Below are 23,058 nucleotides of genomic sequence, written 5' to 3'. Positions count from 1 at the left end.
CAAAGTGAGTACACCGTCTCCCGGTGCCACCACTATGGAGGTTCTCCTCGGCCACTTGGTTTTGGTTTGGCCGATAGGGTTGCCGCCCCGTCTTCCTCACCGCCACCTCTGAGCACCTCTTTTAAGTTCAGAAAGAAAATCCACTTGTTTATTTTTCGATTTCCAAGTATTGTCATAGACGATTCCGCGTGAAAATTGTGATTATAATCTTGCCGACCGATTTCACAGTTCTTGACTATTTCGCAATCCGTGACACTTGTTTAAAACAACATGACCTCCATCCCTTAGACTTTGTAACATCGTAACTAACCGCCCCGAGAAACATCTGTGCAAGCTGTGCAAACTCCTAGATGGGCTCCCAGAGAAAAAGTTTCACATGAAGATGGAAAAATCTGCCACCACGGTTATGTGTTATCCAAGGAAACGCTTCATATTCCCGGCAAGGTTCACACCCATCGAATCAATCGACCTTCGTCGATTTCTTGGCATCATGAACTATTACAACCTATTATCTTTGACACAGTGGAGATAGGGAGGTAGGTATCTGCGTCCGCTCCAAAAAACTCAATTAGCGCCGAGATGTGCCGTTTTAATGCCACAAACTGTGATAAGAATATGGACGTTGAGTCCAGCCGGCTCAGATCTTATGAGCGTCAAAGAATAGTTTACCTAATTTCCGCAGCCTGGCTCTAAGTAGAGGAAGTTCCTCAATGTTTCTCGCTCTTAACAGGAGCTTAGAATTGTAGGGTATGCCAAGTCTGGCGACATAGCCCCCTATAGGCCAGTACCCCGTGCAGGCTGCCGTAAACTTTTGTGCATTTGCACGCATCTAACACAAGAGCTCTTGCGATCTCGTTTTGTCATATGCGGACCAAATCCTCCTTGACTTAGCACAAGTGGTGAGCCTTCACCATCTGAGGTCTGCGTACGAATATATTCGACTCTGTGGCTGTGGCCATCAACGGACAGCCAAGAGCAGAGCCCCGTCTGGCCAGTCCGTCAGCCCGCTCATTCCCCTCTTTGTTCCTATGACCGAAAACCCACAAGAGCGTGGCACCCAGACTGTTCAGCACTTTTTCGCACTGCCCCATCAGTCTATAGGAGGCCCACTGAGTAAAAGACCTTAATGGCCGATTGGCCGTCGATCAGAATGTTATGCTTGACTTCCTGTATCACCAGTAACTCCGTTTGGAATACACTGTCCATTCTTAGAAGAACGAACTACCCAGAAACACTGAGTTCACATCTAGGGTGTTACTATGGCCGTAGAGCTTCGCTGTCCAGCACCTGGACTCACGTAGTCCGACACCACTGCACGCTACAACGTATTTAATGTGGAGATCTAGGAAGAAGAGGTGTAGGAGTATACTGAGGGTATCTATTGGGCAGGACTGGATTACATTCAGATACTTTACTTTAAGTAAATCCAATATGATCATTTTGTCAGAAACCAGATTTCCCTATTTGTCTCGATAGTGTAAACATCGAGGTGTATAAGGCTTCATCCTGCTAACTTGTTGGTAAAAATTCCGCGCCTGGTGCCGTTACGGCATTTAATCAGCCCATGGTTGGTTGAAAGTGGTCCCGTCTAGAGAGACCCACGTATGTTTGTGGACCGCTTTCCGCGCAAACCAGGTATTTCCAACAACCATTTCGTGCTATCATGCTCTAGGTTTGTCCCGATCAGCGTCTCTTATATTGTAGAATAAATTATAATATTTGTTTTGGAGACCTTTGATGGTTCGGTCGCCTCCGATCCAGGGCTCCTATTATTAGTGCGATATCGATGTCTTCTACTAGAAGAAAGACGAGCAGATTAGCAGGCGCACTTCGAGTGCTGCTTATTTATCTGCGCTGCCCTCAGCATGAACTGCTTGCTTGCTAGTCCCTGTTCGGCCATCGGTTTTTAACCTTTCCAACAGCTCATTGGCGGCATTGACTGGATCCAGCTCGTCGTCCAGTTTCGCGGTGTGGAACACTTTAACCTTTTCGTTCCTGGCTCCAATTCGTACTTTGTAGTCCTTATTCCAGTACTTTTAGGCACTCTCCGTTTCTACGGAGCAGAAAAGTTTAGCTATTCGCCTGCGACTCTTCCTCTTCCATAGGAATTGTAGAATTTCGGAGGCATATGAATTGGACGGGCTTTTCCTTATCTATGCCGGTTTTCAGAAACAAGATCCAAGCGATCGACCTCCTGGGGATGTCGCTTTAGTCCCTTCCAGGCGTCGCTAATCTTTGCGGTGCACGATCCGAGCAAGTGCCTGGAGAATTGGTTGTCGCATGCGATAATATGGAACCCACGGAACACCTGAGAGGAATCGAGGCAGGGGATGAAGCTCGTACGATCGCCTCTGTCATCCATCTCTGACAGGCTGGCTCCAACACTAGTAAACACCAACGGCGCTAGTTTGCCGCTTGCGCAACTAACATTCGCCAGCGCCACACATATGTGACTCCTACCGACATCGCTGAAGGGTTTCGAAGTTCATGGCTCGTCGGCCGCCTGTTGCTACTTACCAGTTTGCAGAGGATGCTTGGCGTCCGAGCCCTTGCACACTCTGCCCCGCTTATGCTGTTATTCGACCTGGTCTTGAGGTCGAATGCCTTTGAAGGCGGTGGGATTCGCCTTCTGCTCATCTCCCAAGCGTTTACTGCCATGTTCTTCAACAATCGCCTGGTATTTAACGAGAGGCAGCGGAGTGCATACACATGTCTTCCAATTGCTGCAATCAAGTTAAATGCCCTTCTAGGGATCTTAACGATCATCCCGTACTTCCACTCCCTTAACAAGCATTCAAATTAGATAAGGTTTTTGGAATAGGTGACATATAGGTGAATAGATGAGCGCGTTGGTGGCCGAGATGTAGCTTTCGCATGGCTTAAATTTAGCGTATTTAAGACTTGCATATCCGACCGTCATAACCCAGAAAATGTCTGACCACACGATAAAAGAATGTCTTAAACGATAAATAAACAGAGAATAAACTTAGCAACATGACCCTACCCGTGGAGCCGAAAAACTCGTCAATTTGGACATCGCAAATGGGGGAAACCCCCCCAATGGATTTTATCCTTGTTTGATATCCCTTTCTGGCTTACTTACCTTACCTTACCGTACAATTTATATGTTTTCTCTTTTTCAGTGCCATCCAGTCCTCCAGAAAGTCCCCAATGTGATGTCCTTAGCTCAACGTCCATTTACATCACTTGGTCACCCCCAGATATTGATGGCCAAAATGGAAAAATTAAAGGTTACAAAATATACTACATATCAGTCGATGATCTTTACGAAAGAGATCCAGATGTCGTGAAGTCTCCAAATCAATACCTGACAGTTGAGAACTTAAAAAAATACACAAATTACTCAATCTGGGTTCTGGCCTACACAAAAATGGGAGACGGAGCCAAAACAAAGCAGTTTTTTTGCCGGACTCATGAAGATGGTATGAATATATTGCATATGTGTTAGGGGAAGGATGTTTTCTGGGGACAATTTGTAACTTTTAGGTATTAGGCAAGAGACCTCTCTCTCTCTCTCCCATCAAGCGTTCACTTTAAAAAAGTTTGTTTATAAGATTTTGAAAATTGCCCCCTGAAAAACAACATCCCTCAGAATTCAATTTTAGTGAAACATCTCTGACGAAAACATATCACTCTCACTTTATCTAGTTCCATCGGCGCCTCAGGATATTAAGGCTATACCTGCATCAAGTAAAAGAATCATCATTTCATGGCTCCCACCCGCAAACCCCAATGGCGAAATTGTAGATACTTTGATTTCAGCTCCACTAACTCACTTCTGACTCCCTCTATTTTCCTTTTTTGTAGACGGGCTACACTTTCTACATGTCAGTCATGGAAAGTGGACATGAAGATGGAACTCATAAACGTGTCCTTGGACCACACGTTGAAGTTCACGAAACACATCGACAGCAAGAAGGAGCAACCTATCAATTCTGGATGACGGCCTCGACAAAAGTTGGTGAAGGCGAGAAAACTGCTGTAGTCAGTGTTCCCCCAAATAATAAAGTCCCTGCCAGAATAGTGTCCTTCAGTCGGATTATCGTCACACCTTGGAAAGAAAATCTAATTCTTCCATGCAGAAAGGTGGGTGATCCTTCTCCAGTTACCGTCTGGAGACAGGACGGCCATTCAATGGAGACAAGTACACGGAAATCCATTGCTAAGAATGGAACTCTCTACATAAGGGACTGCCAAAACAGCGATGCAGGCAACTATAGCTGCAGCGTAGAAAACACGTGGGGCAAGGATGAAATTATATACCATATTGTAATCAAAGTTCCGCCAGATCCTCCAAACCTCACGGTCATCAGTACATTTACCGACAGTCTTCATTTAGAATGGACAGACAATAACAACGGCGGTAGCCCAATCTTGGGCTACGTTATAAACTACAAGCGCGACAACGGCGACTGGGAAGAACTTCAAATTGATTCGAAAACCAATTCCCATCTACTGAGCAATCTATGGTGCGGCACCAGATATCAGCTCTACATTACTGCCTACAATAAAATTGGAACTGGTCTACCCTGTGATATTGTTAATACATTTACTAAAGGAAATGCTCCTGTTCAGCCGAAGCACTCGCAGATGATCACCCATAACTCTACAAGTGTGACCTGCTGGTTGGACTCCTGGGGAGATGGAGGTTGTGCTATTCTTTATTTTGTCATCGAGAGTCGATTGTATGGACGGTGAGCAATCTGCTAAGGTCAATTTCCTGGTGAATTGTAATGAAGATATTTTTACGTCCCTAGGTCTCAGTGGAACATAATATCAAATCATATTGCTCCAACTGAGAGGATTTATACCGTCGGAGATTTGGTGCCTGGTACCAAATATCAGGTGCGTTTACAACCTTCTCTTCTGCAACAAATTCAATGTAACCCATTCCTTTGCAGCTGCGAGTCACCGCTCATAACAATGCTGGACCAACTACTGCAATTTATAACTTTACAACCTTGTCTCCACAAGGAGGTAAGCTTCAGAGTTTAGACTCCTTTTTGCTCCAGGATACTAACGAAACCAACCCTATTTCAGTACTGTACAATCCGGACCATACGGTTCCGGTTTCGCATATAAGCGACAGCCCATTCTATGCTAACCTAAAAGTGCTTCTTCCAATTTGTTTATCAATTTTCATCCTTCTGGGACTTGTGATTGCTGTACTGCTGATAAGGAGGAAGAGTAATGCTCTGCTTCCACCACTTAACTGTAAGAACTAAACCACTTGTATCTTCCATAGAACTGAACAGTCAAAACCGTCTGCCATCATCGTCCATGTCGGAGTCACCATCATTAGCCAATCTGCAGAACAAACAAAATCGAGATCAGCAATACTTAGCTGTCCGTTGTAATCCTGGCAACCGTAACAGTAATTCCAACGACTCGGGGAGCTTCAAGGCGGAGGGCAATGAGTATATCGAAGATATTTGCCCTTACGCCACATTCCAGTTGAACAAGCAAACCTACAGTGAGAGTTCATACAGTGGAAATGTATATAGCGGTCCATACCACTCCGTAAGAGGATCTTTTGTTTATCATGACGTCAAACCAGATAGTTATAATGTAAGTACCTTCTCCCTTGCTAGAGATAAATTTAAAATGATTCTCGCCCTCAATTTGATAGAATAAGGAGCCAGAATACACGAAGGTGCGACGAAAAGGTGGCCGTCTCAGGGATCCGCATTCGGAAAGCCAAGGTTAGATCACTAGTCCTTTAGCACAAAGTGGTATTCTGCTCAACAATTTCTTATATAAATGCTTTTTAATCAAAATTTAGTAATCATTGCATGATCATTTCATTCACATCATCTACCCCTGCCTAGCCTAAGCAACCAAGTCCTTCAAGATCCTTCCCAATCCCACTCAACTCAAATTCATCCCTTGGGCTTTTTTTTTTTAAAAATATCTCCGCCACCCTTTCAAAACTATATCAACAAAAACACGCTCGATTTCACATTCATCTAAAATGATATCACATGAAATCGTACTAAACTTTTTAGAATCGGACAATCCTGGTTCAACAGATTCCGAAGTTAGGAAAATCCTAACACTTCACATACCAATTACAGAATACGATACATTGGGCTCGGAATCGGACAACGAAGTTAGTTCACGCGCTGTGAATCAAGCTAAGTATAGGCCACAAAGAGGTATGTGTTTCTTTGCTTTACTGCAGAATGATACTACTCTCTTGTACACGAAACTATAAACTGAAAAGTCTGGACCTCAATAATAACTACTTTCATTTTTAGATACCCAAGATGAGACCTCGTCATCATCAGAAACAACCCCAACTAGTATATCGCGGAAATCTAAGCCACCATTTTCTTCGCGAAAATCAGCCAAGTCGTCCCAAAATGCCCCGAAAAGGCATGTAAGGAGTTCTAGTGGATACTCAAGTCATAATGAGGAAACGACCTTTAGGTAAGGGTAGGAAGGTTAGAAGCTTAAGTAGTGGGTAAAGTATTTTAGGTAACACTAAACTTTTCGAGACTCTAAATAATTGAAGGTTCCTCATGCAACACTTGCGAAAATCCGCCACTCAATTGCTGACCAATCGAATAACACATCTCCTCGATATCCTTCCTCATTTTGTAGCTACAACGCAGGCAAAGAACTAACAGGAACCTAGATTCTTCTTGGGAATTATGAGACCTCTTCACCTAGCACCTAGCAGTGGAAACATCTTTTTATTCGTTGCAGTAGCATCTATCGGATATGGTTTCGAAGTCTCCCCAAAGAAAATCATCATCATCAACGGCGTAACAACCCGTATTCGGTCTAGGTCTGCCTTAATAAGGAACTCCAAACATCCCTCAGCATAAGGTCCACCAATTCGATATCCCTAAAAGCTGTCTGACGTCCTGACCTACACCATCGCTCCATCTCAAGCAGGGTCTGTCTGGTCTTCTTTTTCTACCATAGAAGTTACCCTTATAGACTTTCCGGGCTGGGTCATCCTCATCCAGACGGATTAAGGATCTGTTGAGCCGGATTTTATCCACAACCAAACGATCATGGTACCGCCCATAGATTTCGTCATTATGTAGGCTACGGAATCGTCCATCCTCATGTAGGGGGTCAAAAATTCTTCGGAAGATTCTTCACTCAAATGCGGTCAAGAGGTCGCAATTTTTCTTTTTAAGACCCCAGGTTTCCTAGGAATACATAAGGACTGGCAAGATCATAGTCTTGTACAGTAAGAGTTTTGACCCTATGGTGAGACGTTTCGAGCGAAAGAGTTTTTGTAAGCTGAAATAATAAGTTGTTGGTTCCCAACAACCGTGCCCGGATTTCATCATAGCTGTTATCGGTTGTAATTCGTATTGTTGAATGGGATCCTTATCTGGTCCATTTGACTTCTTAAGTGACCCGCCTTCCTATCCCCAAAACTACCCCCAAATCTTCCACAAAATTCACTGATGGAAAAGTTCAATTTTAACCCCATAATCGTACACAATGTAAAAAATGTCCTTTCTAACATCAGGGGGTCGCTCCCCGTCGTAGAATGGGAAAATACAATAAACAAAAACCAAACCGAAAAACGCGAAAATCGACACTTCTTTGTCTGGAATTCGGTCAGGAGATGAGAATGTACTGCGGGATACTACAGTCTCATCCCTTCCTTCTTTCCAACAAAGAAAGAAAATGAAAAAGAAATTACAACGAAATCCGTTACTTAACGCCAGAAAATTTTTGTTGTTTTTGTTATTTTCCCCTTCTTTCTTGCTTAGATTCAGACAGCTAATCGTATGCAAAGTATTGGGGACTGTTGGGCATAGCTCCAGTCAATCGTTTCCAACCCAATGCTCACATACTACCAGCTTCCTCCTTGCGACAGGGATTATCACCCGTCGAAAGCTAAAAAAAATTGTCAATTCCAAAAAATAAGAGAAGACACTTCCCAGTCGCTCGGCCAACACAGCCTTTCAGCCTCCAACCAATAAAGCTCATATTCCAGAGACTTAAAGGCGCTCCCTTGCGAGAAAAAGTCCCAAATAGAACACAAATGAAGGTCACAACAAGACACTTCTCAGGACTTGGACGCATCTCCAGTGACCTCTGAGAGGCTTCCCTCAACACACTCATAAGAATGACTCCATGTTTTTATTGCATACTGTCAGGAAAGTATAGGAAATTCTACTCTACAAGGTTTGACAAAAAAACGAGCCCTAGGAAAATGTGGTCTCAGGGAAAGGGACTTGAAAAACGAAGTCAAGTGCACGCGGAACCTAGCCGGGGAGAAAATTGAGAAATTGTTGTCTCTCTATCCCATGCACCAAAATGAAGTTGGGAGCCGGATAAGGCTATTTCTACAAGTTGGTCGTAATAAGACAAACGAATGTAGGGCCATGAAGTTTTAAATGAGGGTACGACGAAAACTTTACTTTTTTTTATTTAATTTATTCCAATTATTTAATTAAATTGAGAGGAATCCTTCTACACTTCGTTCCTCTGTTCGAACCCCAACTAACACCGAAAAACAATTTTCGCTGTCAAAAATAGTTCTTCGATGTCATGGCCACCACGATTCACACTTGTGTGCGTCCAACACGTTCCGCTACAACACTCCACCCTGAGCTGAAACCAAGGAGGGGTTTCAGCGAGGAAACGACGCACGACGTTGGAGCTATAATAATGTGGGCCTCGCTCTAGGGCTTCGAGAGGGCTAATAAGGTCGCAGCAGCGACCTCCGAGGAGCACCCGTCCTAATTAGGCCATGCGTACAGGCTTCGATATCCTTGAACACGTCAGCTAAAGTTTTCGTGTGGTTGGCGGCTCCAACCGTGGCATTGCGTCCTTGAGCAGACGCAACAGACCGGTAACACTGAGTCCCTCATGTCGAGAACAGGGTCGCGGGGAGTCTCCGGTTCTCCGCGTATACCAGCTCCACGGGACTTCAGCAATTCAATTTCAATTCTTTTTTGGCTGTCCGAAAGCCACCGCGTGAACCTATCAATGATTGTAAGGCAATACCCGAAACCGTGCGAGTCTCGCAAAGGGCCAATGATGTCGAGGTGGACGTGCGACGTATTGTCTGGTCCATGAATTAATGTTCTTGTTCTTGGACAGCCAGAAATACTCCGCGGTGACTAACCGATTTGTTGTCCGAATGCCTGGGTGCGCTAGATCGTGAATGGCGTGAAATACTTTCTTTCGGAAATCGGCCTGAATATATGGCCGTTGGTCCATTGTCTGAGGTCTCGCAGTATATACTGAATATTGAGCTGAAGATAGTTTCATAAATGTGTATTTGGACTTAGTCCACAAGCTCTGAAGAACTACGTCGTCCTTCTGCGCCTCGACGATTACAGGAAAATCGACGCTGATCATATATAGTTCCGTTGAGCGAGATACAACTATTTGGAAAAGAAGCTCAACGGCTGCCAGATTTGATTCACTTTTTGGTGAAGAGCAGCACCTGCGGCAATGTCTGAGGCATTGACCAGTACGGCTAGGGGTGCATCTTCCTGAGGGAATGCCAAAAGTGTAGCATCCACTAGCTCTCGCTTGGTTTTCTCAAACGCCTAGGAACCATACAATCAGACGGAAGTTTGGTTTTCAGACCAGACAAGAACGCGTTAAGAATCGATTGATGGTTGGCGATCTTGGGCAAGAAACGACGATAGAAGTTCAACATACCCAAGAACCTTCTGAGATCTTTAACAGTCTTTGGAAGCGGCAAAATCGAAATCGCTTGCACCTTGACTGGTACCGGTTGGATGCCTTCGGGGGTAATGAGGTGGCCGAGGAAGCTCACCTGCGATTGCAAGAATTTGCACGTTAACGTTAAGAACTAGACCGGCCTCAAGGAGTCGTTGAAAAATGCGTTCGAAATGTTCTTAATGCTCGGACTCAGAGGGAGACGAGACCAGAACATCATCCAGATGCACGAAACGGAATTTGAGGTTTCGCAGCACCGAGTGGATGAATCTCCGAAAGGTTTACGCTACGTTGCACAATCCAAAAGTTATCCTATTGGACTCGAAGAGTCCGAAGGGTCTACATATTGCCGCTTTTTTAAGGTCTTCGGGAGCTACAGGGATCTGATGGTATGCTTGGACTAAGTCCAAGGTCGAGAAAATACGACAGTTTCCGATAGAGTGCGCAAAATCGTGGATGAGTGAGATGGGGTAAGGGCCTCGTCTCCTCTGAGCATTTAGATGTCAGTAGTGGCCACAAGATCTCCATCCGTTCATGGGATTTAGGGACCATGTGAAGTGGCGAAGACCAACAACTACTTAAGAAATTCTTCGAACACTTTCCGCGCAACTGCGAGCTTCTGCCTCACCGTAGAGAAAAATGGGGAACAAGTAGTGATAATGTGGTGCTAAACATTATGCTTAACAGGCTTAGAGAGACTACGCTTGGTAGTGATGTTGCGGTATTCTTGAAGAAATGCACGAATACATGCGTCGGCAACATCTTCAAAAACGATGAAAAGAATGTTAGGTGAGTACGATAAGATTTTTCCTGATAAACTTAGGAAAGTTGTGGGAGGGGCCTGTAGTGTATGTCCACTAGCAATCGATGTGGCAGAAGAAGTCCGCGCCTAAGATGGGTATGCTGTTCACGATAACGAAACACCAAGAAAAGTCCTAATTCCAAGTCTACCTGCTTGTAGCTATAAGTACGGATCGACGAAGAATTTGCTGCCGCGAGATGCGGGAAGAATCGACCAGGTAGTTGCGCCGGCTCAACGAGTCGTAGATTGTGGGGCGACGTGCTGCTGCATTTCGAGTGGCAGTTGCCAGAACTCGCGGCAAATCTGATTTGTTTGATGTGAAATTGCAAGGGCCGAAACCTTTTTAAATCTTTTCAGCGAACTTACGATGGTACCAGCATGGTCCGGCACTTGTCGAAGATCTACACAACTTACTATCCGATCGCCCATTTCGAGAGACGGACCTAAACCTTGATCTAGTCCTATTCCCCGAAAGTAAAGCACCGACGGCCTATCCCAACTCAGAGACGGTGGCTGTTAATGTTGTCACCCACTGCTGCAGCTGGGCCACCTGGCTTGAGTTGTCGCGAGACACCTCACCAACCATGGCTTGCACGTGGACCTCATGAACCTTTTCCGCGATGATGGCTAACGTTTCTAGAGACCCCGAATCCGCACATGCCAGGATGGCCTGTATGCTATCCGGAAGCCTCTGCAGCTACAAAGATTGTAGCAGCTCGGTGCCGACTTTGTCACCACCTAACTGCTTTATTTCACATAGCATTTGGCTTGGCTCACGGTCACCTAACGTTAGCGCTGCCAGTAAGTGGTTAGATTTAATCATCTCACTACGTACAACTGCCAATAAGTGGTTAAGTTTAATCGTCTCACTCAGTGACAGCCAGACCAGCGCGTCATTGAAGCGGACGGTATCCACTGTAACGCCGGCCAAAGCAAATTGGACCTCGAGTTGGAGGAAACATGCTGCTGACGACACCCCTACGGCCACGGAGTTACTGAGGACATCGTTAGCGAAAGCGAACGACCTGAGAGAGAAAACGCGCAAGTGGAATGAGCAGAGTTCAAGACAGAAAGAGCGGAGGAGAAGCAAAACAGGTCTATAATATTTGTTAAAGAGAAAGAGGTAGCGCCGACACTTGTGGCCTGACGAGATTTAGTTTTAAAAAAATACGATGCTTACAAACTTGCAATAACAATGAAATTTTGATTGTAACATTTATTTTCTTCGGTTTCGTTTCTTGTGTTCGGTATTTTGCCTGGTCAGTTGCTTTGGTTTCGGCTTTACGTGCCAACCATTCATTGAATTCTTCTTCAGCCACTCGCTTGGGTTCTTCTTTAACTTTCTCTTCTTCCTGTAGCCCAAAAAACTAGGATGGCTAGCTCTAGTACCTACCCGATGCTGCTGTCATCATCATAATTGTCAAGCAGCAACTGGTGTCCAATCTGGACCTACCGAATTGGAAGTTCTAGATGTCCTGGTCTTATATCAAAGCCATCCAGTTTGTTACCCCTAATAAAATCTTGACGCCATCGTCTTTTACCATAGGTATGACCTTTATAAGAGGTCCTAGCAAAGCCTTCCGACGCATTCCGTTTAAGGATCTCGCGTGTGGATTTCGATGTTTGATCCCCAAAATAAAGCCAGAGCTGAGGATTGTTTAGAGTTTGCAGCAAGTGCACCTTTGAGGAGTACCTCTCACGCTCACTTTCTGATTCTAAGATCGCTTTTCCAAATGCCAGATCGAAGAGGACACACGATCGCGCGTCTCCCTGTTGCAGTCCGTGGCAAGTCCTACAAACGTTAATGAAATGAAAGGCCTCAATTAGTAATTTTTACATCGGTTGAAAAATGAAGGAGTTAGAATTAAAAATGTACGCATTGAAAACTGAAGCAGATCTCCCCCTGAAAACCTATTTAACTAAAAAATCGAAGTTGAAGGATTATATCCTGGACTGGACTGGCTTCTTAAATGTTTGGTGACAATATTTTTACTCCATCATTTTAATATGCCCATTTGATTGAAAATTAGATTGTCTTTCACTCATGACGGGAGGTAAAGTCTCATCTGTCTACGGTTTAGTCAAACTTCCGCACTTGGTACCCCTCTAGATTCTCACAGACTTCTTCCTTCTATATGTGATTTGTCAGTTCTGAAAAGTTTGATGGAAACCCCACTATTACCAACAAAGTTGCAATAGACCAAAATTGTCCCTTTCGCGTAAATTTACTGCATTCTAAGACATCATTTCGATGTCAGTATTACGTCCAATGGTGAACTATGTATAAATATATATAAACGATCCGCTGTAAACCCATTTTTTATATAGATTTACACGAAACTTCCATACTTGAGGCGCCCAGCTTCCGGTTTCCGACTTGCTTCAAGTTAAACATGACCCCAGGAGCAATATTTCCTTTCCTTTAAAAACAACGAAACGTTTTTAGGTTCAATATAATAAAAGATTTGAATTTCTCAAAATCTGAAAACTCCGGAACCTCAATTTTATACTAATTTTGACTAAATCTCGAAACTACATTAACATTATTACCGGTGCTGATCACAAAGATGTTCTGTATATATTTTCAGCAAGAGGAAAACGCACAAACCCACTCTGGGAACTTTTTCGGGTCCCCCGGTAGTTTCTAAAGAATCACTGGATTTGGATGTAGTTTTTTAAGCGTTAGCCTGAAAAAAGTCCCTAACACAAGTGATGACTGATGACTGAAATTACAAAGGACGAGGTTAGTACTTGAAAAATGAATCAAAAGTCACTGGCCTCTTTCCTTATATCCACACTATCTTAAACGTGGCTGGTACCATATTTTAATATCAATCCGATTTGGAACCAAGGCTTCAAAATTCAAGAGTGGTTACCACGATCGATTATTTGAAATCTTTTTTTAGTTCAGGCGTTTTCATTTAAAGATGAAAAGAGGCCCTTATTTGTTTATTCCTTGGTAAATATAATAATAATCAATATTCAGAAGTTATACGTCTGATTCAGCATGTATTTCATTGCATGTGAGCTACTCATTTGTTACAGGCACAACTTTCAACCAAAATGCCGATATCTTTGTCACGGACGGGCAACGTGCTTGTAATAGCAAATTGCAGATTTATCCTTTTGTATTGGTTTTTCTAGCTCAACTTGGATCTTGCAGATCTTGATTCCTCGAAATCAGCGTCTAGTAAAAAACTCCCAATCAACATCAAGATCCTTCTCTGGTGCATCAAAGCCTACATACTACCCACCCAATGCGAGCTGAGAGTGCCTTGCTCCCTGATGTCGCAGGTATAGTGGTGATCACCGTCTGTGGTCCGCCATTGTCTCTCTCAGGCTCTTCAGATCAGACTCTTGCTGCAGAGCGCTGATCCAACCCCGGTTCTTGCATTCACCCACAACTAGTTTCCGGGTTATACGGCCAATAGCTTGTTCGCTTAAGTTGAGTCAAATTGTCGTTAGGCCCTTTCATAGCAGGAACTGCTTTGAATCTTGACTTTTGATGTAATTATTGTTGCTTAAAGCCAATTAGGCTGTCATACTTTCCTTGACCTAAATTTCCTTCCAAATTTTCATATGAAACGAAACCTTATTAAAATCGGTTTACTGTCTGTCTGTCTATCTGTCTTTTAATTAAGGGTGCAAACGGTCAAAACCTACCATTTGTTCCTGCCAGACGGTTATGTGTCATGCACCAACCGATAGAGGTATGTCCGATAACTTGCCTAAAACCCCTGCCCGTTCAAAAACTGCGTTACATCAAAATTCGCACCACCTCCCCCACCACGTAGCGATAGTTTCAGAAGATTTTACGATGACATATGGTTCGGAATGTTTCAGAACATGTTTCAATACATCTGCCCACAGTCTGGGTATATAGTAGAGTGAAGTTGACCAGCCTTCAAATAAGAAGGCGAATTTGAACCCAAATACTTGGGTGTAGGCTACCATGATAAGTACTGCTTACCATTATACTTCTGCAAGCGTTCTATATCATAAACAATTTCATTAGCGTATATCTCCCCCGATGTACGACAACTCTCAGTCCAATGTTGTCCGGAAAACTATTGGTGACCACGCCAGTAAGGAGATCTATCGTCGGTAATCCGCTATAGAAAATTATCCACAAGAGTAGGCTTAGAACGGATCCTTGTGAGCGGCCGCTTGTTACTTGACAGGATTTCCACCCTTCATTTGAATCGCAGCGCAAAACCCTATCGATTAAAAAGTCAGCAAGAATACGCTCCAGGTACTTCAGCCCTCTTATCGGTCTGTCTGCCTATCTTAGGCGATTATTGTGAAACGGTTACGCGCGGTGAATACAACCATGTCACGTAAAGTTTAAGAATTTCCCATATCCGCAAAAAGACTTAGAACTTTAGGAAATTAGTCAAATTTTTGAAATTTGTTATAAAGCGAGGGGAGTGAGGCTGAAAAAGAGCAATCACAAACCAAGGGCCCATTCCCCGAAATTACCCAACCGAAAAATCTATGGTATCTATGGATCAAAATACTTCCAACCGGACGTCTCTTCAAAAAAATCAATAACAGTATATTTTTAGAAATTGATTGAACAACCCCTCCCCCCCCCCCCCCCCCTTCAAGTTCATCCTGGAATAATAGAGCATTGCGGCAGCATAGATAGGCTGGACCATAATACTGGTTGATGTTACTAGATACCTCCCGCCGGACACTAGCAGACTCAGTTCTGAATGAGTACCTGGATCAAATCAGGGTAATAACCGCGCCGAACGCAATGCTGACCACATTGCCTCTTAAGAGTACTGTAATCCTGTAGTGTATCGCTACTGTCTTGTATGAAGCACACTTCAAGGTCTTGATCCAATTGAATTGTCGCGCCACCGATTATTATACTAGAGCAGCCGCTTGTGAATTTGGCACCCATTGAAAAAATACCCCAGATCTCTTCAGCCCCAGCCATTAGTTCAGAGATTGTTCGAAATTTTTACAATTGCGAAGAAGAAAGAAGTCCTAAGCCAGTTCTCCTTCGACCTCAGCATCACTATATTGTCCGGGTGCACGCTCGTTCCCGGCGCTTCTCCGTATTGTAAACCTTAAGCAGTGAAACATCATATGCTCTGGAACCTCCGCTATACCACCCCATCCAGGACAATTCCGCGAATCATCTAACCCAAAACATTGTAGATATTGCCTGTAGCAACCACCGTGTCCTCTGAGGAACTGAACGAAAACACTGAACTGAACGACCAACTGCCATAATTTTTCCGTGTTTTCGCTCCAGGCATAACCCAATGTTGGGAATGAGTCGTGTCTCAGCTGCGTTAAAAACGATCATACGACTCTGACATTGATCTAAACCAAATTCACCTTCCTAGTATGCAAGCGCATGGGATGGCACCAATCCAGCTAAAAGCAATCTCCTTCAGGGTTTCAGCCCGCCAACATTTTTGCAGTGTCCCGGTGGCACCAACTGTTTGACATGCATATTCTAGGTATTTTCTGAAACACAGTTTGGCATCAATCATTGCCCCCAGGTATTTGATGGCTAGCTTCGAGACGGCCGTATGTCAACCACTTTCACAGTATTCTTCTTTCTACGGTTCATTTACTTACTCATCCGTCAGGATCAGCTCGGTTCTTTGTAACCGTCGTCTACACACCTCCTGGGTGAATTGCTGTAAGAACTACAGCCAGACCGTCCACAAAGCTGAAAGACGTATTCCCTTCTAGGATGGGGAGAACGGGCAGCCTATTATACATGACATTCCACAAAAGGGAACCCAGCGCCGGGCCTTTTTGGGGAGCTCATCTGTCTCGTACCAGAGAGTTCCGCTGTTTATGTAGTGCGGAAACAGAATGCTAACAATCTTTTCTAAAAGGTGCAGGGTGTAGGCCCTTTCCAATTATTTATAAGGGCATAGTCCCACAACTGTCTAAAGCAGTCCTTTTGCACCTCTGAATGGCCTCTTTACAGCGGCCCCGGAATTGTCTGTGTATCCCCTTTCAATCTTATCTACCGGGCTTTGCTCTGAGTCTCTGATAAAGCCTCATTGCCCGGAAACATGCGCTTCGTAAAGTTGCTGCCACACTCAAAAACCCACTCGTTAGAAACCACTGCTATGATTTTCAGCTCATACTCAGCAAGTGTAGTCCAATAAGGCCGAACTCTTTTCCAAGGTCTGACGAAACTCCTTCTTCATCATGGTCTCATCTATATCCTTGAAGACTATAGTAATCTCCTGCGTACTAGCCCCAGCTTCCCTAAAGAGTTCTAAGGACTTCGCAACTTCACTCAACAAGTTGTTCGCGGAAACATCCTTCCATTTTTTGAGCTCAAATATTAGGTCTCTTTTCTGGGACCCTCTAATTCGATTAATATTATCTCTCCACTCTCCTGAGAATGTCAGAATGTCATCTTTCTCCACGTTTAAAGATAATGGTAACCCTCCGACTTATCTTCCTCCGATCTCCCCTTTTCCGAGGTGACACCTTTCTCCAGGCTTCCAACCACTCCTTGTGAAATCCAATCTTCTTTCTCGAAGTAAGTTTCGTCGGCAGCTTCAATCATCCTCTTCACCTTTCCATGCCTGAAGCACCAAGCGTCCGATTTTCGCCATGTCTGTTTTGGGTCTCCTTCCACATCCATCCGGTGCTATTTTTTATTCCGTGGTTAACAGTTGATCCTCTCCGATTGGCTAAACGAGAATAAGGTTTGATAGCAGATATTTTTTTCAAGGTTGCATTATCTGATTTGGGTTATCTTGCAGCATCGACTTCGCAAATCTTCAGAGTCACATATTACCTTTTACCCGCCTCTGTCTCTCTGTCAAACACACAAAAATCTATGTTCACGGTGATTTCAGCGATCAAATGAATTCATAATACAAAACTGTTTCGGTATGGGTTGAAACTTCAATCCCACCCCCGGAGATTGCGAGAAGTTAATGCAAGGAGTGAGGGGAGCCCCCTTTTCAACCTTAAAAATTTTTGAAGAGTTCTGTGGGGCTTTTGAAGAAGGAGTAGGACTTCTCTCTCTCTAACCCTGTCAAAAAATTTTGCCCCAAAGTGGGGATATTTTCAGGCCATAACGGTAGGGGCAAAGGACGGTTATGTATGTTGTCCCCCTTTGGAAGGTTATGACGCCCAAAAGGGGGGGGGGGGATTAAAATCGGTTTACTGTCTGTCTGTCTGTCTGTCCGTCTTTTTCCGGAGGTAGAAATCTTCCAAAGACACTGGTAGACATGTTCCAGAGTGTGTGATTTTTACCCACTAATACCACCCCTAATTTCTGCCCTCTTCACGAAACCATCACAAAGTATTTCGTCGCGGGGTGGACATAGTTCTAGTCTCTCCCTTCGCCCATCGATTGCATTCACAAGTGCGCCTTTCTCACGCCTCTGCCTCTCTTAATCTGCACTGGGTCACCACCGATAACTTTTCGTTTTCATCCTTTCGGCCAACGTCAGACTTGGAGGAGCATAGCAGCTGTAGACGTATATGCCGTCAAAAATTGATAGACCAGTAACTTCTTTCAAACTACAATTTTTATTTTTCAATGTAGATTATATTTCGGGAGTAACTTACCCCCTCCATCAGTACCAAGCTAGGTATATGCCGTCTATTTTCGCCATACGAACCTACTTTTTGGATTGCCTCATACATTCTTGTATGGCTTGGGCTCCACATGCCCACAATGCCGCCCGGATCGGCTGCCGATACATTATTGTTAGGGATTCTATAGGGTTCGAATAGCTGCTTGCACCTCTGATTCATGGGTGGTCTGCGAGAGTAGAACTCGGGAAACTTGTCGCTTCTGGCAATATGCCCGCTGTCCAGGCCCTCCTATCCATCACACAACATGCATTTGGGATCCTTGTTACAATCCCGAGTAATTCGGCCTGTTTCACCACAACATCTGTGTAGACATAGGCTAGGCAGATCAACCACACTTGTGTACACTCTCGCTAGATGTCCGTACGAGAGACACTTGAAGCATCTCTTCAATGAGATTTGCTCTCTAAGGCGACAAACTACCCATCCAAAACGGACCTTCCCGACATCCAGCAACTTGCGCGCAGTTTCTGCTGGCAACCGAATGGTCGCCGTCTAAGGCTTACAATGGATGCCTCCTGCAAGTCGTGCAGTGCAAATTTCCGCCTTAGAAAGGGACCTCATCTAGGTCCTTGCACTGTATAGCGATCTCATGTTTTGAGCACGCACGGCAGCTTTTTCCCCAAGTAAATTTTTGACTTGGCTATGGAAGCCTTGGGCTTTGCTCTCTTCGGACCTTTTCAGTTCCAGCATTAGATCTCCCTTTTGGTTCCTCCGAATTCAGCTTACATTCCCCCCAAATATTCGAGATCAGGGTCAGCTTTCACTCTTCTTAGTATGTCTGCATAGAACATACTACCCATGCTTGAAATGATGATTGCCTCGCGACGGATTCCCATTCTCTACTTTTTTTTTTGGCTTCTTTGGTCCAACCTTAGTCCAACCGTCGTGTCACTTTTGAGACATCGGCTCTCTTAGTGTTTTAGGCACTATTTTCCCGCCTACCGAGGCTTTAAGCCCCTTCTTCAAAGCGGGTGGTACGCTTTTCTGTTTTTTTGGAACCTACTGATGTCCTGGATGATCGTCTTCCTTTTTCCCAACCCCCTTTTTCCTCTGCCCATCCGCGAGTATTCGGTTGGGTCTCCCCTGCGGCACCGTCGGAGGATTATTTTCAGGGCTCTCCTTCAAATCTTTCTTATCTTCCCGCGATTTGTTGTATAGAACCCTGATGGTTCTCACCATATGCTTGATTGCTTGGTGCATGTTGCATTTACCTTTGATGAATTCTGACAACTCAACAATTTTCGCACCTAGAAAAATGAAGGATGACTCTTCCAGGTCCGACTTCTGTTCCAAAGCCTCCATTCTTCTTTCTGCACATTTTCTGGCGTCAACAGGATTCCTGTGGCCCAGGTCCTTTTCCGCCTTGGATATTGAAGGAGATCTCATAATCTTTAAGCTTCTTCTAAACGGATCCGGCTCTCGATCCTGAGGAGCCTCCCCTTACTTTTTGCGCTCGGATGTGGTTGGTGTCACTGCGGCTTTTAACGATCAACGTTCCTCCTGAGGCACTTCCTACTGCGCGTTTGCTATGGTTGTTCTAGGAAGCGATGTGCTCGGTTTAAACACCTTCTTGACTAAGCTGCTTGTAACATTAGATGCCACGGTGGCCAAGCTGTCCACCACCGAGGCACTGCAGTCGAGGATATCGACGACCGGGAGCCTGCTTGCCCACTCCCAAAAGCAGCCAGTACTGGGGTTCCGAGGCCCTGCACTATAAGTTTATACACCTTCTGTTCGTCCATATTGGTTTATCATTCTGGGTAAACTTCCCATAGCCATTTTTATCCACGGGTGGGCGTTTTTCTAAGCATACCCATGCATGCACACCTTCGAATGCGTACAAGTAAATATTCATACGCATACGCCGAGCATTTCCTTATCCGCACGAAGGGTCGCGCCTGATGGGAGATCTGGTAACGCCTCATAGGTCTGCCTGTCTATCTGTCCGTCACACGCATTTTTCTGGGAGACGGTTATAGCGATTCACACCAAATTTGGTGGAAAGGTGGAAACTGTGAACGCTCACGCATACAGTGAGTTACATCCTTCTAGGTCGATTTAAGAGGGGGTGTCTCCATACATGCAAAAGGAGGGTGTAATTTTTTTTCACCAAATATAGTCATGTGGGGTATCAAATGAAAGGTCTCGATTAGTAGTGCTTTCCAAAGCCGGGCCTAGTTTTGACATTAGCTGGAAAGGTGGAGAGTGCGGGGACGAAAGTGATCATTTCTTTAGTGGACCCATTATCAGAAACTACCCAACCGGAAAATCTCTCTCTCCTTTCGGAGAGCTTTAAGTTCTTATTTTGAAGGGACCGTTGTGATCTTTTAGTGGAGATTGAGAAGGGAAAATTTTTCTTCTTCTTAGATGTCCTTCCTCCTCCAGGGGTTAGGTTGACCAATCAAGCTTTACCAAAATGATTTCGAAATATACCCCATTTGAAACGAATTAACATGCCCCTTTCATATGTACCTTGCACTGATCAATCGGCAAGTGGTACCCTTAAAACCAAATGCAGCATGAACCGATAAAATATTTATCAACAACTGACCTCTACGTAAAAAAGTACTTTCTAATCACCTCATGATTTCCTTTTCTATTTCCAGTATATCGAATTACAACTCATACGACGATCACATCAATCCACCCCCAAGATTCTCCGACGGAAACGATAAGAAAACGGGGAATTCCCCAAGAATACGTGCCAATTCGAAACTGCAACGTGAAGCTTTCCAGATAAATGTCTAGTATTAAGTCCAAGCATTATTGCAACAAAGTACACAATATTAATAACGGATAATATTAACAGTGAAAGATGAAAATATTAACACAAAATATTTATTAATTTAAATGAATAAGAATTTAATTTGTTCAATACGTTGAATATGTGCGAGAGGCAGCAAGTAAAGAAAAATAGTTATTTCTCCTTTTCCATTTTTTAGATAGTTATTATTGAAAAGAAGATTTGAAGTTTATTTCAAGCAGTTTCTATCGGAGGAAGTAATTCAAACAATTGTAAATAGTGATAGATATATAACCAAAGCATTTATGAAATGTGAAAAGTTGATAATAAGAATATCATGGGGTTGAAATCATACTTCATCTGATCTTAGTGAACTTGCAAAAGTTGCCGTAGAAGTTTACCTCCCAATTTTATTGAAAATGAATTTTATATTGAACCATTGATCACATATCTCGAAACGTTTCTATGTAATGTTTTGGCCAAAGGACACTAACATTAGTATCATTTCGCCCTTTACAACCAGAGCACTTTTACCCCGAAATTTAAGGAAAGTTGAGCCGAAATTCCAACAACAACCTGGTAGTTCAATAAGTTTTGCGGTTCGATAAGAAAAACACAATTTTATGGTTTGAAATACACTTTATTATTCAGTATAGTCTTCGTGAACATCAATACATTTGCTCCAATGAGGCTCCAATATGTGAATTCCATCCCTGAAGTAAGAATCTGAAAGGGCTAAAAAATACGCTTCCTCAGCTGCTATGACCCCATCATTTGATGCCCAGTTGCCTCGACCTATAATACTTTGCCGGACACTGTCCCAGGACGTGTATAGAGGTTTCAACCTCATCCTCACAAAACCTGCAGACAGTATCCGTAGATATCCCTAGCTTCCCTAGGTGATAGTTCAGCCGACAATGACCAGTGAGAATTGCCACTACGATTCGGAGGTTCTTTTTGGTAAAGTCTAAGCAATCCTTTGTGCGAATGCGTTCGTATCCCCCAATAAGCACCCTAGACTGCTCCATCCCTGATAGGCCCGCTCAGTATAGTTCCCTCAACCGTTCCTCTTCATTTCTCTGATTCATAGCCATGAAACCATTTCCGATTCCACAGAAGAGTTCTGGCCGGAGTAAAGGCGTCCCTGCTCCCTTCTTGGCTAGTTCGTCCGCTGCCTCGTTGCCTTCCAACCCAGCATGGCCTGGAACCCAAAGTATCCAGACCTTGTTGGACGAGCCGAGTGTATTCAGTCTCCCAAGGTATTCCCATACCAGTTTAGAATTCACCTGGTTGGATCTAAGTGCCTTGATCGGTGCTTGGCTATCAGTGAGAATAGCTATGTTCTGCCCCCTGAAGTTCCTTTGCAGATTAAAGGAGGCACACTTGTCTATGGCATATATTTCCGTCTGGAATATGCTAATGTACTTTTTTTTAAATAGGGTAGGTGAATGCAATTACGCACACAGTGTTGGACTCCCGATTCGGTACGTCATCGGACTACCAACTAAACACCTCTCCATCGTCAGAGAGCTAGCCTGGAACCGTTTGTCACATTACTTCGGGCTAGTCCTCGAACTCTCCCGCCTTGCGGAGCCTTCAAATCAGGGAATTCCTTTCACCAACGGGAGGGGAGAGGAGGAAGGGAACTGTCAGTTCAAGGAACCCCCTGCCATCCGGCTCCTCCACCGGTCGAGTTCTATCTTCTTAGCAACGAGAAGGGGCCGAACGTAATGGGCAACACGGTTCCACCTGTCAGCATTCCTCAGCATCTCTTCGACAATGTTGTCTGGAGAGAGATCCCCTGTGTTTAAATAGAGCTGCTGACGAACCCCATCCCACCTTTCACAAGAAAAAAAGGTGTGGTGGGCGTCGTCCACAACTCCATAGCAAAACACACAATCCGGAGAACGCGCCTTTCCAATCTTGTGCAGGTAAGACTGAAAACCTCCATGCCCACTTAAAAATTGGGTAAGGAAATAGTCAGTCTCACCATGCCTCCGAATCAGCCACGCACCTAAGTTGCCGATGAGCCGCGCGGTCCATCTGCCTCTAGTTTCATTTTACCAAGAGAGCTGCCACTCGTCTAGAGTGTGTTGCCGTTCTTCGCGAGCCACCACCTCGCTTGGCTCATCTCCCTTCCGTTTGTATATGGCCTGACGCTCCCTAGCGAGAAGGGCAACGGGGATAACTCCCGCGATCACCATCACGGCCGGTTCAGAGACAG

At 44.4% G+C, this 23,058-nt stretch overlaps 1 protein-coding gene across 3 annotated transcripts in view; it reads left to right on the top strand.

The window, feature by feature from the left end:
- Positions 1 to 21,754, top strand: part of LOC119650092 (Down syndrome cell adhesion molecule-like protein Dscam2) — a 305,680-nt gene extending 283,926 nt beyond the window's left edge. Inside the window, exons 23-33 of one of the 3 annotated variants that reach the window (XM_038052607.1) lie at positions 3,144 to 3,443; positions 3,670 to 3,764; positions 3,829 to 4,715; positions 4,779 to 4,866; positions 4,923 to 4,998; positions 5,062 to 5,208; positions 5,267 to 5,589; positions 5,651 to 5,723; positions 6,027 to 6,176; positions 6,279 to 6,450; positions 20,698 to 21,754. In XM_038052607.1, the coding sequence (XP_037908535.1) occupies positions 3,144 to 3,443; positions 3,670 to 3,764; positions 3,829 to 4,715; positions 4,779 to 4,866; positions 4,923 to 4,998; positions 5,062 to 5,208; positions 5,267 to 5,589; positions 5,651 to 5,723; positions 6,027 to 6,176; positions 6,279 to 6,450; positions 20,698 to 20,839 (2,453 nt within the window). In that variant the 3' untranslated portion in view covers positions 20,840 to 21,754. The remainder of the gene's footprint in view (positions 1 to 3,143; positions 3,444 to 3,669; positions 3,765 to 3,828; positions 4,716 to 4,778; positions 4,867 to 4,922; positions 4,999 to 5,061; positions 5,209 to 5,266; positions 5,590 to 5,650; positions 5,724 to 6,026; positions 6,177 to 6,278; positions 6,451 to 20,697) is intronic. The other 2 variants (XM_038052608.1, XM_038052609.1) reach the window with 2 other exon arrangements.
- Positions 21,755 to 23,058: the final 1,304 nt, after the last annotated feature.

This window comes from Hermetia illucens, chromosome 2, assembly GCF_905115235.1.
Source record: "Hermetia illucens chromosome 2, iHerIll2.2.curated.20191125, whole genome shotgun sequence".
Taxonomy (NCBI): Eukaryota; Metazoa; Arthropoda; class Insecta; order Diptera; family Stratiomyidae; genus Hermetia; species Hermetia illucens.
This window is presented reverse-complemented; position numbering and strand designations above follow the sequence as displayed.